This window comes from Rhinoderma darwinii, chromosome 1 (genome assembly GCF_050947455.1).
Source record: "Rhinoderma darwinii isolate aRhiDar2 chromosome 1, aRhiDar2.hap1, whole genome shotgun sequence".
NCBI lineage: Eukaryota > Metazoa > Chordata > Amphibia > Anura > Rhinodermatidae > Rhinoderma > Rhinoderma darwinii.
In genome coordinates this window covers 305,592,604-305,608,717 of record NC_134687.1, presented here as the reverse complement: position 1 = coordinate 305,608,717, position 16,114 = coordinate 305,592,604, and the positions used below count along the sequence as shown (strand labels likewise).

General features: G+C 42.9%; 1 protein-coding gene across 2 annotated transcripts in view; it reads right to left on the bottom strand.

Moving 5' to 3' along the window:
• The window catches only part of LOC142648684 (SURP and G-patch domain-containing protein 2-like), a 69,232-nt gene extending 53,709 nt beyond the window's left edge, over positions 1–15,523 (bottom strand). The window contains exons 1-3 of one of the 2 annotated variants that reach the window (XM_075825467.1): positions 15,450–15,523; positions 5,490–5,613; positions 3,115–4,401 (exon numbers count right to left, since the gene is read on the bottom strand). In XM_075825467.1, coding sequence (XP_075681582.1) covers positions 3,115–4,401; positions 5,490–5,604 — 1,402 coding nt within the window. In that variant the 5' untranslated portion in view covers positions 5,605–5,613; positions 15,450–15,523. The remainder of the gene's footprint in view (positions 1–3,114; positions 4,402–5,489; positions 5,614–15,449) is intronic. The other variant, XM_075825468.1, reaches the window with a different exon arrangement.
• Positions 15,524–16,114: the final 591 nt, after the last annotated feature.

Sequence of the window (16,114 nt, the reverse complement as noted above, 5' to 3'; positions counted from 1 at the left end):
TGTGCAGATGGTTTACATGCAGACACGTGATAGGACAGACATGTTGCATGCTGGATGAATAAACCCCTATTTTGCCATTTTCCCTGGAGAATTGAATGAATTCAACATTGACAAACATGGGGAGACTTATCAAAACTGCCGTTTCATACGCCAGTCTTAATAAACAGTTTGCTGGAGTAAGATTTAACACATGTACTAAGAAGCGAATGCCTCTTAATAAAGGTTTCGCACCTTTCAGCTGACTACGCGCCACTCACAATGACCGCGGCTTCATCCCTCTCGCTCCTTGATCGGACATAAAAAATACATGTATACTTACCACACCGCCACGCTTCACTCCACCGGGTCCCCTTAGGCTCTCACAGCAGGCCTTGACTCATACTAGGTACTGACGCCAAGCAGCGTCAGGGACTTCTATGCGATGCAGTACTCATATGCGACATTTAGGATGGCGAGTGCTGCATTGCATATAAGTCCCTTGTATGAGCCATGGACTACAGTGAGAGTCGAAGTCGAGAAGCAGAGCTGTGATCTAATATATCTGAATGGATATATACAGTATTTTTCAGACTATAAGACGCACCCAGGTTTTAGACAACAGGAAATAAAACAAATTTTTTTCCCTGTTTCACCACATTCTGAGAGCCATAACTTTTTAATATTTTTTTTCATTGATTGAGCGGTGTGACTGTTTATTTTTTGCGGGACGAGCGTTAGTTTTATCGGCACCATTTATTGGTACATACGACTTTAAGCACGTTGTTTTATTCAATTTTTTTTTTAAGTGCTAAATGGTAACCCAAAAACTATTCGGATTTAAAAAAAAATAAAAATAAAATAAATAAATAAATGTACTCCATTATTAGTTAAATAATGGTATATTGTAATAGATCAGACTTTTACGTACACAGCGATACCAAATTAGTTCTTTAAATTGTGCTTGGGGAAAAATGGGAAGATACAAGCTAAAAAATTACACTCCTGAAAATTATTTTTACACATTTTATTAGTTTCCCTAGGGGACTTGAACCAAGGGCCACTTGGTTACATGTAGAGTTACTGAAACAGCGCAACTCGCTGAGCTACGCTGTTTCCGTAACACCCATAGTAGTGAATGGCAGTTATGGAAGCAGCGTAGCATGCAAGCTACGCTGTTTCCGTAACTCCACATGTAATCAAGTGGCCGGGAGGGCACAGAAAGCTAGGTTTAGGGGGCCCCTTTCTAGAGATAGGTGCGGGTCGCAGAGCTGGCACCCGCGTCTGACATTTATGACATATCCTGTCGGCACGTCATGGCTCGGGAAGGGGTTAAGTAATGAAGCGGTCAGGGGGCCCGGCGCCAGGTCCCTTGACTACGGACTGTAAGACGCAGGGACTTTTTAGCAAGATTTATTCTAACAACTGCGTCTTATAGTTTGAAAAAAAACTGAGATAGATATATATATATAAAAAAAATAATTATATTTTACACTCAACATTGAAATTGCAACACCAAGAAGGGCAAGCCATTGGGTTATGCATATCGAGGACGTAACAGGTGTCACTAAGATCTGCAAACGATCAAATTTTCAGGCACCTAGCTCCAATCTGTGGCATGTGGAAGGCAGAGTTTTTTTTTAGCCACATGAAACCTCAGAAAGCGGATCAAGTGGTGTGGGATGATTGTGCGATGCCTCCTGTTCATCAACGTGACTGTTGTTGCAAACAGAGGGAAAGAATACTTGAACTGAAAGGGACTTGATTTGTCGCTCCTGCAGCCCGCTACGCACCTAGGCTGATATGTCAGCACTATTCAAGGTTGAGTGTCCCGGAGGTTGGTAGAGCAACAACGAGCGGGAATTAAATAAAGAGATGCACGGAGGCGAACCTCTGCACGTACGGATCGTCTGATTGGAAGAATGGCACGTAGGGATCCATTCTGTATTGCAAGTGAAATTGGACGTCACATCCCAAGCGTAGGGCGGCAACCAGTGTCGACACAGCCCATCAGAAGGTGTTTGCACGATATTGGGCTACGAGCCAGACGTCCGGCTACAAGTGTTCCATTGACCACACGCCACCGCTCTCAAAGGCACACAGCAAGACGGCAATGAAGGCTATCCTCTTCAGCAACGAGTCCTGCTTTTGTGTCGGACGCAATGATAGCCGGATATTGGTCTGGAGACCACGTGGGCAATGCCATGAAGAGGCCTTCACAATGGAATGCCATACTCGTCCTACTCCTGGGATTATGGTGTGGGGGGGGGGGGAGGGGCATAACATACGGTAGCTAGACCCTTCTAGTCTTCACTTCAGCTACACTAACAGCTCAGCGTTACATTGATTTGGTCGTGGAACCAGTGGTACGGCCATTTCTCCAAAGTTTCCCAGAAGCCGTTTATTCAACAGGAGAACACGAGGCCGCATGTTGCTCGTGCTACTGTGAGCAGCCTGCCTGGCCTGAATGTGCTACCATAGCCTGCAGCGTCTCTGGACTGGTCTAACATCGAGCACATCTTATTAAATTGTTCAATGGGCGATGCGGGTAGAGTATGATGGGTCTCTACCTTGCTACACCCCATCAGATTATGTAATTATTTTTGCCGCAAACGATAGTTATTCTGTCGGGCCCCAGCCTTTTGTCGAGTCATGCCCCCTTTTCCAAAAGTGCAGAGGATGGAGTAAAATGCCCAAGAGCAGAAATTTTGTTTCCTCCAGAAGCACCGCCCCATAAGGAGGACTTAACTACACACTATTCTAACTTCCCTTAGACATTTTAGGCTACGTTCACACATCACAATATGTTCCAGATTTAGGAGCCAAACCTAGAAGTCAAACCAGGAGGAAGGAGAAGTATAAGGTCTCTCTTTACATTTCCTATTCCTTTTTTACCACTTCTAGCTTTGGCCCAAAAATCTGCAGCAATTTGCGATGTGTGAACATAGCCTAATAGATGCCTGTATCTCTCAAGAGTGGTACTTTAGCACTCCACGGCTGGACATATTCCAAGAGCCAGATAGCCAATCAAATTCACTCATGGATTAGTTTAAATTGCTCATAAAGTCTATAGTATTTGGCATATGACAATATTTAACAAAAGCCTATCTTTAGTATTGTAATATTAAAGCAACTAACCTTGACTTTCCGCATCAGCCTTTAACTCTTCTTTCTTTAGAACATCAGTAGCTTCAGCTGGTCTGGCTCTGGATTTTAAGGTGAATTTATTGCCTCCATTTTTAAGCCAGCCTTTCAACTGTAAAATAAAGTCATTCCCAAAAAGAAAAGAGTCCTTGAAATTTGGATACTCTGAAGGCGTCGGACATGATTCAGAGACACCCAGTGCTTCAAGAATATTATTCTGCCGGGTGGTAGTAATCATTGCAAATGTTTGGCCTATAAGAACCATAGCTTTCTGGCACAGCGACACAGTGTTACTCAGGGAGTAAAGAAGTTGTCCTGGATCTGCAATAGGATTCTTCAGTTCAAATGTATTAGAGGCCATCAGCAGAGGCGTTGCACATCTTAGCAAACGCAGCTGGATCATCATCATCTCCCTGTCAAATGGTTTGATCACTTCAAAGAAATCATTCTTGGTTGCCACGGTTCTTTTTCTAATCAACAAGTCCAATAGTTCATTGTCAATTTTGGGGCTCTTCAACGCAGGATGAGCTATAGATTTTACACTAGAAAAGCACATTTCTCTGTGATATAATGTCATTGGTCCTTTAAAACAATCCACTATCATCTTACAGGTGTCAGTCTTCACTTTGAACAGAGCCTGATGTTGTTTCAGAAGACCAGAATCAACATTCAAATTATTAAATTTGGCCCATTTCACAATGCGCACGCTGAATTTAAATGCTGGGTTAGCGCTGTCTAAACTACCAGGTTTCATTTTTGCATTTTTTTGTGAAGTGGAGGCCCCACCAGCTATACTTGTTCTACTACCAACACTCTGAGCATGCTGTATTGTACGGCCTTTCTTCGCTCCAAGCTTCATGGGCCCCTGAGGGGAGCGCAAATCCCTGATAATTTCTGGTCCTTGAAGAGGGCGATTAAGCTCCCAACTTCTACGAGCAAGGTTCAAGTCTCTAGAAAAAAATTCTCCCCGGTCTAATGACCTTACATTTTCGAGTTCACTGAACTGGCGATTTGTAGCATTTAGTTCTTCTCGGTATAACCTCTCCTTTACATTTGGCTCAGCAGGACCCCATCTGTTCAAAAGAGGATTCAAATTTCTTCCTCCAGAGGGTTCCCTTCCTAATTCATGATGGTAAGGCTGGTTTGAATTACTGTCTCTCCTTGTCCCCATACCCCAGCCTCTGCCCACAGAACTGTGTGGTAGATCACCCATGGAATACCTTTGTTTATCTCTGTAAAGAGATTCCATGTCATTTATTTGCCTTCTTGCGGTGGTGGGACCTAATTAAAATAAAGAAAAAAAGTAAGGCTAGCATGTAATTCAGGACAAACTTTGGAATTAATGAACAGCGGTTACATTTATTGGAAAAAATTTGCAAAAATGTCCTCAAAAATATAGCGATGAGCAGAAGCCCCTCACATGAATCACAAATACAGCTACTCAAAGCCTAACTGCTACATAAAAGGTAGTGGGGCTGGCCGGTTCCATTAAATTGATTTGTTGACATTACGAGCAAAAAATGACAGGCTATCAATGGGAAACTACCATTTAAAATCTATTAACGGAGTTTTCCCATTGATATCTGTGGTCACTAAGAAAAAATTATTTGTCTAGTTGGTTTCTACAGTCTACTGTATTTTTCTTTCCCGATTTAAATGGTGTCGCCTCAATTGGAACTCCTTAGAATGAAGAGACCCAGGAGTATCAGCTGATCACCCAAGATTGACTTCTCTAACCCCCAGAAATAGGAGGTTATAACTGGGGGAAGCTGCATGTGGCCATTTACTTCTCCTGAAGTGAAAAAAATGCACGAGCAACCATGAAATATATACATTCAAGTCCTTCAGAGCCAGAGACAGGTTGTATGTATTACTGATATTACATGTACTAGTCCGGAGTTACAGCCTGTATTAATATCCATGCGTAGATTTATATTTCTGCTGGCTTCAGAGCTGAAATCTCCCAGCATTACGTGCTGGCTCAATGTTTGCCTGACAAGCAGCTTGTTTAAAGTTCTATTAACGGTCATGTTCAAAGGTGGACATGGCCTTAAAGGTGTTGTCCCAAGATTAAATGTTATCCTCTAACCACAGGATAGGTGATGACCTGCTGATTGGTGGGGGTCCGACCACTGAGATGCCCACCGATCACAAGAACGGGGGGTCAGTTTCTGAGATCGGAGGGGTCCCAGCGGTCAGACCCCCATCGATCAGCAAGTCATCACCTGTCCTGTGGTTAGGGGGTAACATTTAATCTTGGGACAACCCCTTTAAAAGAGTGCCATGGGCTTATTACACAAGTGCTAGAATTACAAGTGAAGTGACATTTAGCAAACACTATTACATAATATACAGTTTAAATTACTCACCCTCCAGCTCCCGTAAAGTATCTGAGATGGCTTGGTCCATGCTTACACGGTACCTTTTCATTTTCTCTTGTACTACTCCATCAAAAGCTTCACGGGTCATCCTTTGGCCCGCCATACTTTAAATCTGTAAGGCAAAAAAGTTAATTACTGGAATACTTGGATTATCAGAGCAAACTTAGATTAACTGAAAAGCAAGAAAACACATTGGATAGGTTAGATGCATGATTATATATATATATATATATATATATATATATATATATATATAGATATACACACACACACACACACATATATATTACACAATACTAAACCACCATAGCAATATATCTCAAAAGCACATTGCGAAGTAGTAAACAAAATGGTCAATAACTATTCAACAAGCTTTGCATAAATCAATAGTACAAGTGGATGCAAGAAACTCTACAATTTACCTTATTACAACAAAAAATTCCTCTCTCTCTACTTAGGAGGGAGGGAAGAAAGGAGCCTGCTAACTGTTCACAAAATCTGAGGAGAGCGAGCGACAGACGACGCTGCAGCGGCTAGTAAGTGATATCTCTCACCCCAGTGCGGTAGTCACAGCTACACCGCTGTATAATCTCCATGTTGCTGCCATTTCTGACAATTTACTGCCAGAAAGATAGGAGAGCAGGATGTCCTCTTCCGTATGTGTGCAGTGTAGGGCAGACATAATAGCAGTTAGAGTATGTTCACACTGCTTATTTTCAGCCGTTTTTCGGGCCGATAACGAACGAAAAATCTGAAGCAGAACGCCTCCAAACATCTGCCCATTGATCTCAATGGGAGAAACGGCGTTCTGTTCTGATGGGGCGTTTTTTTACGCGGCCGTTTTAAAAAACGGCCGCGTAAAAAAACACCAGCGGAAAAGTGCATGCGAAAACATAGCGAGAAACGCGAGTTGCTTAAAAAACGGCTGGAAAATCAGGAGTTGTTTTCCCTTGAAAACAGCTCCGTATTTTCAGACGTTTTTTTATTAAGCGTGTGAACATAGCCTTAGGCTGGGTTCACACAATCTATTTTCAGGCGTAAACGAGGCGTATTATGCCTCGATTTACGCCTGAAAATACGGCTACTATACGTCGGCAAACATCTGCCCATTCATTTGAATGGGTTTGCCGACGTACTGTGCCGGCGACCTGTAATTTACGCGTCGTCGTTTGACAGCTGCCAAAAGACGACGCGTAAAACGACTGCCTCGTCAAACAAGTGCAGGACACATTGAATTCAATGAAGAACAGCTCTAAATTACGGCCGTCAAAGACGCCTCGCAAAATGCGAGGACGAGCAATTACGTCTGAAATTACGGAGCTGTTTTCTCCTGAAAACAGCTCCGTAATTTCAGACGTAAGTGCAGTTTACGTGTGCACATAGCCTTAGACTTCACCCACTAGTGCAGGGAAAACAGAGTTAGTGATAGAGCCTGCGTAGTGGAAAACTGAAGCACAGATACTGTATAACATGTGAGGATAAATACACTGCACGTGTACTTCCTGTAGGGAATACGGACTTTCCATCTAGCAGGGCTGTGTGAGGAGAGAGCAGCTCGGTTATTGTAGGTCCGTACAGTTTGATACGGAGATCTGCTCCATTTATCTCACTTCCAATAGATAACCTCTTAGGCTGGGTTCACACGAGCATGTTACGTCCGTAATGGACGGAACGTATTTCGGCCGCAAGTCCCGGACCGAACACACTGCAGGGAGCCAGGCTCCTAGCATCATAGTTATATACGACGCTAGGAGTCCCTGCCTCTGCGTGGAACTACTGTCCCGTACTGAAAACATGATTACAGTACGGGACAGTTGTCCGGCAGCGAGGCAGGTACTCCTAGCATCGTACATAACTGATGCTAGGAGCCAGGCTCCCTGCAGCGTGTCTGGTCCGGGACTTGCGGCCGAAATAGGTTCCGTCCATTACGGACGTAACATGCTCGTGTGAACCCAGCCTTACCCAGGCCAATGTTCGGGCAAACAAGCATTCATATGAACGGTCGTTCCGGATCATTGACCTGTGTAAGCAGGGCAATAATCAGCCGATTAATAAGATCGGATGTTTTATGCAGCCAATAACGCTACTCAGCAGCACATCTCCCTGTGTAAACCAGAAGATGTGATACCAACATGATGCAAATGCATGGGGACGAGTGATCGTACTAACAATTGTTCGTGCCCATACATTACCGATCATTGCTGGTTTTCATAGCCAATATTAAGCCTTCTAAAAAGGACCTTTATCGTTGTTGGCATCTCTCTACTTTCCTGCTGCAGAGTTATATTACCTTACAGGGAAGGTGTCATGATTTTTTTTTTTATCATATTGCTTTTAATATAATGTAAACAAAATTTTTATTTATTTGTGTTGTCACTTTCTAATGTATTCATACTTTTACTTCTCTATGCGGGCTGCCTTTTTTTCCCATCTCTGTATGTGTCGATAAACGACACATACAGAGATGCTATACGGCACATACAACCCCATAGAGAATGCGAATGGGAGCCGTTCCATTCTCAGAAGCGTACGCCGTCTGTGTGTGAACGGCGCATGCGCAGTTCCAACACAGACCAGAACGAAGCTTGTTCGTAGAGCGAAATCCAGCGCCATTTTCATGTGGAATGGAAGCCGCTGCCAAACAGTTAGACGACTACTTCCCGACGCGTCTTACGGCCATATGTTCAACGAAGCGAAGACGCAAGGAAAAGGAGCGTAGGCGGCAAGAACTTGCTAGACGAGCGGAGGCGGCAGCAGTTAATTTATGTTAGTGTATGATGTGTAGAACCTCCTACTACTGTGCAGTCGCTCAGAAAATGGCGGCACAGTGTAGGAGGTTTGAAGATTCAAACCCCTCCTTCTCCTGGCACTAGCCAGAATAAGGGAGTGGGGGATTGTGTGAGGACACTAGAGAGAGTGTGTCCATCCCAAATTTGCAGCATAAATCAATGCGGTTGCTTTACCACAGTGACCATGCTGCAATTTTTGGAACTGCTCCCTCTAGTGGCCAGAACATGGAAATGTTATAAATTAGAATCTAATATATAATATTTCCTGACTTGTGAAAAAATTAAAACAATGTGTAATTACTTATATATTAATTGTGTAACTGAAAAAAAAAAAATTCTAGCGACACATTCCCTTTAAGATTACTAGGCTGTCATTTCCTCCTCTGTTCTCCTTCAACCATATGCCACACATCACTTCTCTGTCTCCTCCCAACCCGGCTCTCTCTATACAATGAGAAATGATCCCACACTCCATTACAACTGATCGCAAGGGTTAGAGAAGTCGGACTCACAGAAATGAGTTGATCGAGGAGGTGGCTTCATTCTAGAAAGGGGTCGTCCCTCCAGGACCAGACAATTTTTTATTTTTTCCTCCCCACCTTCCAAGGGTTTCTGTCTACATAGATGTATGAGGACTTCATTTTTTGCAGGACAAGTTGAAGTTTTTAATAGTACCATATAATGTACTGTGAAACAAACTACATTTGTTAGGTAAAATGGGGGGGGGGGGGGGGCAGACAGAAATCCCCCTTGTTTTGGTTTTGCAGCGTTACCCCTTCAGTAAAAATGACATTTTAACTTTATTCTGGGGGTCAATATGATTACAGCAATACCAAATTTATATAACTTATTTATAAACTTCTACAAAATACAAATATGTTTATAAAAAATAAAATAATTTGTTTTCTGTCACCATATTCTGAGACCCATACCTTTTTTGATTTTTCCAGCGATAGAGCGGTGTATGGGGCTTGTTTCTTCTAGGCAACCTTTTTATCGCCACCATTTTGGGGTACACATGACTATTGCTATTTATTTAAAAAAAAAAATCTGTTTTTTTTTGTTTTTTTAACAGTATTCACCCTGCAGGTTAACTGATGTTGTATTGTAATAGTTTGGTCTTTTATGAACGTGGCGATGCCAATTTTTTTTTTTTACATTACTTTAAGTGGGAAAAAAAAAATAGAAAAAGGTTTTTGTTTTTTTTTGTAGATCCACCGCTACATTGAACATGTAGTATTATATGCTGGCCATTCAAATGAATGGCCTACCTGTCTTTGGCTAATAGAACAAGCACCCTTATGGCAGAGCGCCTCTGTGGAATTCATATGGCCAGGGGGCCGCAATAACGCCTCTACAGGTATTATTCATGCCTGTAAAGGCTCCTGAATGCTTTCAAATCCGTCTCATGCATATTCTTAAAGAGGCTCTGTCATCAGATTTTGCAACCCCTATCTGCTATTGCAGCAGATAGGCGCTGCAATGTAGATTACAATAACGTTTTTATTTTTAAAAAACGAGCATTTTTGGCCAAGTTATGACCTTTTTCGTATTTATGCAAATGAGGCTTGCAAAAGTACAACTGGGCGTGTTGAAAAGTAAAAGTACAACTGGGCGTGTATTATGTGCGTACATCGGGGCGTGTTTACTACTTTTACTAGCTGGGCGTTGTGTATAGAAGTGTCATCCACTTCTCTTCACAACGCCCAGCTTCTGGCAGTGCAGCACTGTGACGTCACTCACAGGTCCTGCATCGTGTCGGCACCAGAGGCTACAGATGATTCTGCAGCAGCATCGGCGTTTGCAGGTAAGTCGATGTAGCTACTTACCTGCAAATGCTGATGCTGCTGCAGAATCAACTGTAGCCTCTGGTGCCGACACGATGCAGGACCTGTGAGTGACGACACAGCGTGATCTCTGGAGAACACGGCTGTGTCTGCACTGCCAGAAGCTGGGTGTTGTGAAGAGAAGTGGATGACACTTCTATACACAACGCCCAGCTAGTAATAGTAGTAAACACGCCCCGATGTACGCACATAATACACGCCCAGTTGTACTTTTGCAAGCCTCATTTGCATAAATACGAAAATGGTCATAACTTGGCCAAAAATGCTCGTTTTTTAAAAATAAAAACGTTACTGTAATCTACATTGCAGCGCCGATCTGCTGCAATAGCAGATAGGGGTTGCAAAATCTGGTGACAGAGCCTCTTTAAGCATTAGGCCTCATGCACACGACCGTGTTTTTGCGGCCGCAATTCCCCCGAAAATCCACGGGAGAATTGCGGCCCCATTCTTTTCTATGGGGCCGTGCACACGACCGTAGTTTTTGCGGTCCGTGCACGGCCCGGGAGCCCGGACCGCAGAAAGAACGGGCATGTCTTATTACGGCCCGGTTCTGCGGTCCGGGCTCATTGAAAACAATGGCCGCGGCCATGTGCATGTCCCACGATTTGCGGGCGGCCTGCGGCTGACAGTCCGCAGCCGGCCGACCCGAAAATCACGGCCGTGCACACGGCTACGGTCGTGTGCATGAGGCCTTAGACTAAATTCACTTAAAAGAGAACCTTTCACCTGCCCATACATGTGCAGCTGAGTGCAGCATATAATGGACAGGGACGTACAAACCCCGGGGCACTTTACTTTTTTTTTTTCTATCTTCCTATTTATTTATATATCCGTGCCATTATATTTGGCGCCAGATATTTAAAATAATCCCCTGAACGGTCAATGGGGCTGGTAACATCGTTGTGACACTGTCCAATCAGCTACACACAGTGGCACAGCAATAGCTGGAGAGAGGAGCGCGTGTGCGCGCGCATGTACATACGCTCTCACTATTCAGCACTCGGCAGACAAGCTGAACAAGACTGATCTCTCGTGAGAGATCACACAGTCTTGTCCTTGTCTGCCGAGAGCTGAAGAGTGAGATTCTGCATGCTCCTGCATGCATGCACGCGCGCTCGCGCGCACAGCTCCGATGCTGCTGCCAAAGATACTGTGGCCGCCATGGAACAGAAGAATTCACTTTCTTCTCCTCCTCTTTTGTTCCGTGGTGGCGGCGGAGCGGTGCACGCGCTCTCCTCCTCTCAGCTCTTGCTGTGACACTTTCCGTAGCGGATTGAACTGTGTCACAGCGATATTTCATGCCCCCTTGCCAATGACACACCCTATTGACAGTTCAGGGGGTTATTTAAATATCGGGCAACAAACAATGGCACCGATATCTAAATAAATTAGATTTTTTTTTTTTATAGTGAGACAGGGTTTGTGCAGCACTGCCTATTACATGCTGCATATGTTTGGGCAGGTGAAAGGTTCTCTTTAAGGGCATGTTGACATGGTGAAGAAAAAAACAAAACCGACGTATAAACGTGTCAAATACGCTAGTTTTTTGCAAAGTGCAGTTTAAAATACAAGCAGGTTTATAGGACTCACGTTGACTATATGAACATTTGGCGCATCTTCGGCACGCTTTACGTGCAAAAGAATTGAAATTACGCTTTTCTATTAAGCAATGTGTAATTTAAATACGCTCACGTAAAAAAGCTTGTTGTATGTACTAACGGCACGCTTTCCCATTGAAGTCAAAGGGAGGCTTAATCAAGCATTTAACACGTATGTCAAATACACTGTGTGAACAGGGCTTAAACTGGAGGATGGCACTGGCGGCACAATAGGAGGTAATATGGGTAATATGGGGTTCTCAATCTATTTTATGTACTGCTTTAAGTTCTCGTACTGTCCCGACAGCTCCTGTGGCTATTATGGAGTAGCTGTGCCTGCAATTTGCGTCGGCAAAAAAAACAACTCAAATATTTCATTTGTATGAATGTCCATGTTGCACCCATGTGTCAGTTTCTTACGTCCGTATATCATTCGTTTTTCTCCTCTGCAAGCACTTCTTGGTTTCACTTTTCTTTTTTCTTCTGCATCGTTTAGCAGCGGATCCATAAGAAACAGACAGCACACGTATATCGTCCGCGTGCTGACGATTTTTATCACGCAGCCAAAGACTTCAACAGACGAGTATGGCCCGCAAGAACAGACCAGAATAGGTTGTGAGTTCCTCGCAATGGACACGCTCAATTGAATAAAAAAATTTTTTTTTTTAAAAAGGACGCGTGAACTGCCTTATTGACTACTATGGGTCTGCGTGCTGTCCGTTGTTAAAATGGACAGCACATTGTGAAGGATGATTTATTTGCTTATATTCTCTTAATGAAATTACATTGTGAATTATCAAGCAGGATGCCGAATTACTAAGATATGTATTACTTGAAAATGAATATAATAATGTTTAAAGAGGCTCTGTCACCAGATTTTGCAACCCCTATCTCCTATTGCAGCAGATCAGCATTGCAATGTAGATAACGTTTTTTTGTTTTTTTAAAACAAGCATTTTTGGCCAAGTTATGACCATTTTTATATTTATGCAAATGAGGCTTGCAAAAGTACAACTGGGCGTGTTTAAAGTTAAAGTACAAGTGGGCGTGTATTATGTGTGCGTACATTGGGGCGTTTTTACTTCTTTTACTAGCTGGGCGTTGTGTATAGAAGTGTCATCCACTTCTCTTCACAACGCCCAGCTTCTGGCAGTGCAGACACACAGCGTGTTCTCGAGAGATCACGCTGTGACGTCACTCACTTCCTGCCCCAGGTCCTGCATCGTGTCGGCCACATCGGCACCAGAGGCTACAGTTGATTCTGCAGCAGCATCAGCGTTTGCAGGTAAGTAGCTACATCGTCACTCAGGAAGTGAGTGACGTCACAGCGTGATCTCTCGAGAACACGCTGTGTGTCTGTGAACTGCCAGAAGCTGGGTGGTAACGAAGAGAAGTGGATGATGCTGATTCGTCAGCATCAGACACTTCTATTCACAACGCCCAGCTAGTAAAAGAAGTAAAAACGCCCCGATGTAACGAACACAATACACGCCCACTTGTACATAACTTTAAACACGCCCAGTTGTACTTTAGAAAGCCTCATTTGCATAAATATAAAAATGGTCATAACTTGGCCAAAAATGCTCGTTTTAAAAAACAAACAAAACGTTACTCTTATCTACATTGCAGCGCCGATCTGCTGCAATAGGAGATAGGGGTTGCAAAATCAGGTGACAGAGCCTCTTTAAATGATTTAGTTTCGTGCAGCAGCCATCTTGTCTGGAGTTCCCATCTTGGTTCTTTTGTAGTGAATAGAAAAGTAATTGTTCCTTTAATACAAGTAATGTTGATTTCGTATGTTTTATCTTTGACCTTGGTTCCCATGCAAAGTTGGTAGAGAATGGACAGGGAGTAAGAAGGGAGGGTGGCAAGTATGCGTGAAGGAAGGTCTCCCCCCCCCCCCCATCTCCACGAGGACATTCTGTCCAAAAGAGATAAGGCCACCTGCAAACCTAATGTGTGAAGAATTATAATGATGTCTGGGATGCATTTTATTGTATGCTTTTTACTGAATAACAAATATTGTTACATTGTCTCTGATTGGTTAACCTCAAGCCTACACCCCTTCTGAATTTCAGTTTAACAGTTTGAGTCTGGTAATAAATCCTTCAGAGGAGCATTTTGAACATATCAGAGTGTATGTGTGTTTTCTTCTCCTCTCTCGATATATATCGGTGAAATATCCTAATTAGGATACTGACTAATGGAGTCTGGCCTTGAGAGTCTGTTTGGACTCGTATAAATTTCAGTCTAATATATTTTGAGCGATGGATTTCCACGAAAACATGAACAAGACATACGGTCATGTAAATAAGGCCTTAGAGCCGCGAGATCTCACAACCTTACACTATATGCCTCTGGGATCTTCTTACCAGGAAGTTTTGGTCACTTACATACTGAAAACACAACCTATATAGCATTTATTTTTTTAAATTTTTTTTTAGTTCTATTTAGAGAAGTAATATTTTTTGGGGGCCAATGATTTTTTTTTATTTATATATATGTATATGTCAAAAACAGAGTTCAATGAGGTAATATAAATATGATCATGTATAATCGCAATCCAGAGGAAAAGAAGCAGCACTCCAATATTATAAAGACCCAAAATTTTATTCACCCAACATAGAGGCAACATTTCACCTTCCCATTGAAGGCATTTTCGAGCTCGAAAAGGCCTTCAATGGGAAGGTGAAACGTTGCCTCGATGTTGGGTGAATAAAATTTTGGATCTTTATAATATTGGAGTGCTGCTTCTTTTCCTCTGGATTGCGATTGTGCGTATTTGGGGTTTCATGTCAAGTCTCCCCTGAGGATAGCACCCTCACTGCAAGCTACGGTGCTTTTTCCTATGATCATGTATATACGTAATATATACTGTTCACAGAACATGTAGATTACTTTATTAAACCCCATCTTTTTACATAAACGCAGCATAATAAATGGCACGGTTATGGACTTATTTCCCCTATAGAAACTGATGGCATTTGGCTTGATCTCTATGCATTTGTAATGTAAACTGGTGGAAGTTCCATTCTATTTAGCATAGATTCACTTATATACCACCACTTGCCGTTTCTGTAGGGGCAAGTTAACGATCCATATGCCCTTTAGACAATAACAGTATTTCTGCAGACTAGCCCCTATAGATACTAGCATACCTATAAGGGTAAATCTGTGCAATCTTTAACCCCTCCCTTTATAAACTACATTTCTGGGGAGAAGAGAAGCACAGGAGGCTAAATTTGCACTTTAAATAGGTTTTCCCATCACAGAAAGTGATAGCATATTGCTAGGATATGCCATTACCTTCTAATCAGAGGCAGTCCGACTACCAGAACCCCCAACGATCCTGAGAAGGAAGGATCTTAGCACCGCGATCACTTCAAGGTTTTCCGCTTCACAGATGGGCCACACGGAACTGCAACAACTGCCGAGGTGCCACAGAGCTATACCGGCCCCTTCATTCCCAGGATCGTGGGATATGGCAAACTAAACAACAATAACTATAAAAACCAGCGTGAGGCGATACAATAAACAGCAGCCAGATCCTGTAGCACACTGGTGTCTATACATAACGCACGTAAATATGATATTTATATCGCTAGAACTCCCGCCAACTAAACACTAGGCAGGCAGCAAATCTACACAGTCGCTAACAGAACAATAAAATACAATACAATACAATAGTAAAAAGGCCTTCAACCCAAGCGTTACCTACTAGCTCGTCCCGATTCAATCCGCAACGCCACTTCCTCCCAGCCAGTTGAACGTATTACCTGCGCTGACGTGATGACGCAGCACGCTGACTAGTGAAATCCATATTAACTAAGGGCAGGATTTTCAAAACAGTAAAAATGTTACTAATTTTTTTTATTTATTTTCTAAACGACTTTGGGCACTAACCTCATTACTCGGCGTCTCAGATAAAGTTAAATAAATATATTTTGAGTCGTAGAAAGTTTTTGCTCTTTTGGCACCGAGATGGTTAACGTCACTTCCGGCCATGGTTGCTGGGGATTAAAGGAGGAGATTTTTTTTTTTTTCATCGCAGAGTGTGATAGCGTTTGCGGTAATTGTATACATAAAGCGCTTCTGCTGCTGCACTTGGAGATCCATGGATAACATGGTTGAGCCTAGAATGTATGAACTCCGATGAGTTTCCCCCTGCAGCCCATTCATTGTATTATGTTCAGTACTGAAGTGTCTAGAATGTATGGGCTCTGATGAGTTTCCCCCTGCAGCTCATACATTGTATCCTGTTCAGTACTGAAGTGCCTAGAATGTATGAGCTCTGATGAGTTTCCCCCTGCAGCTCATACATTGTATCCTGTTCAGTACTGAAGTGCCTAGAATGTATGGGCTCTGATGAGTTTCTCCCT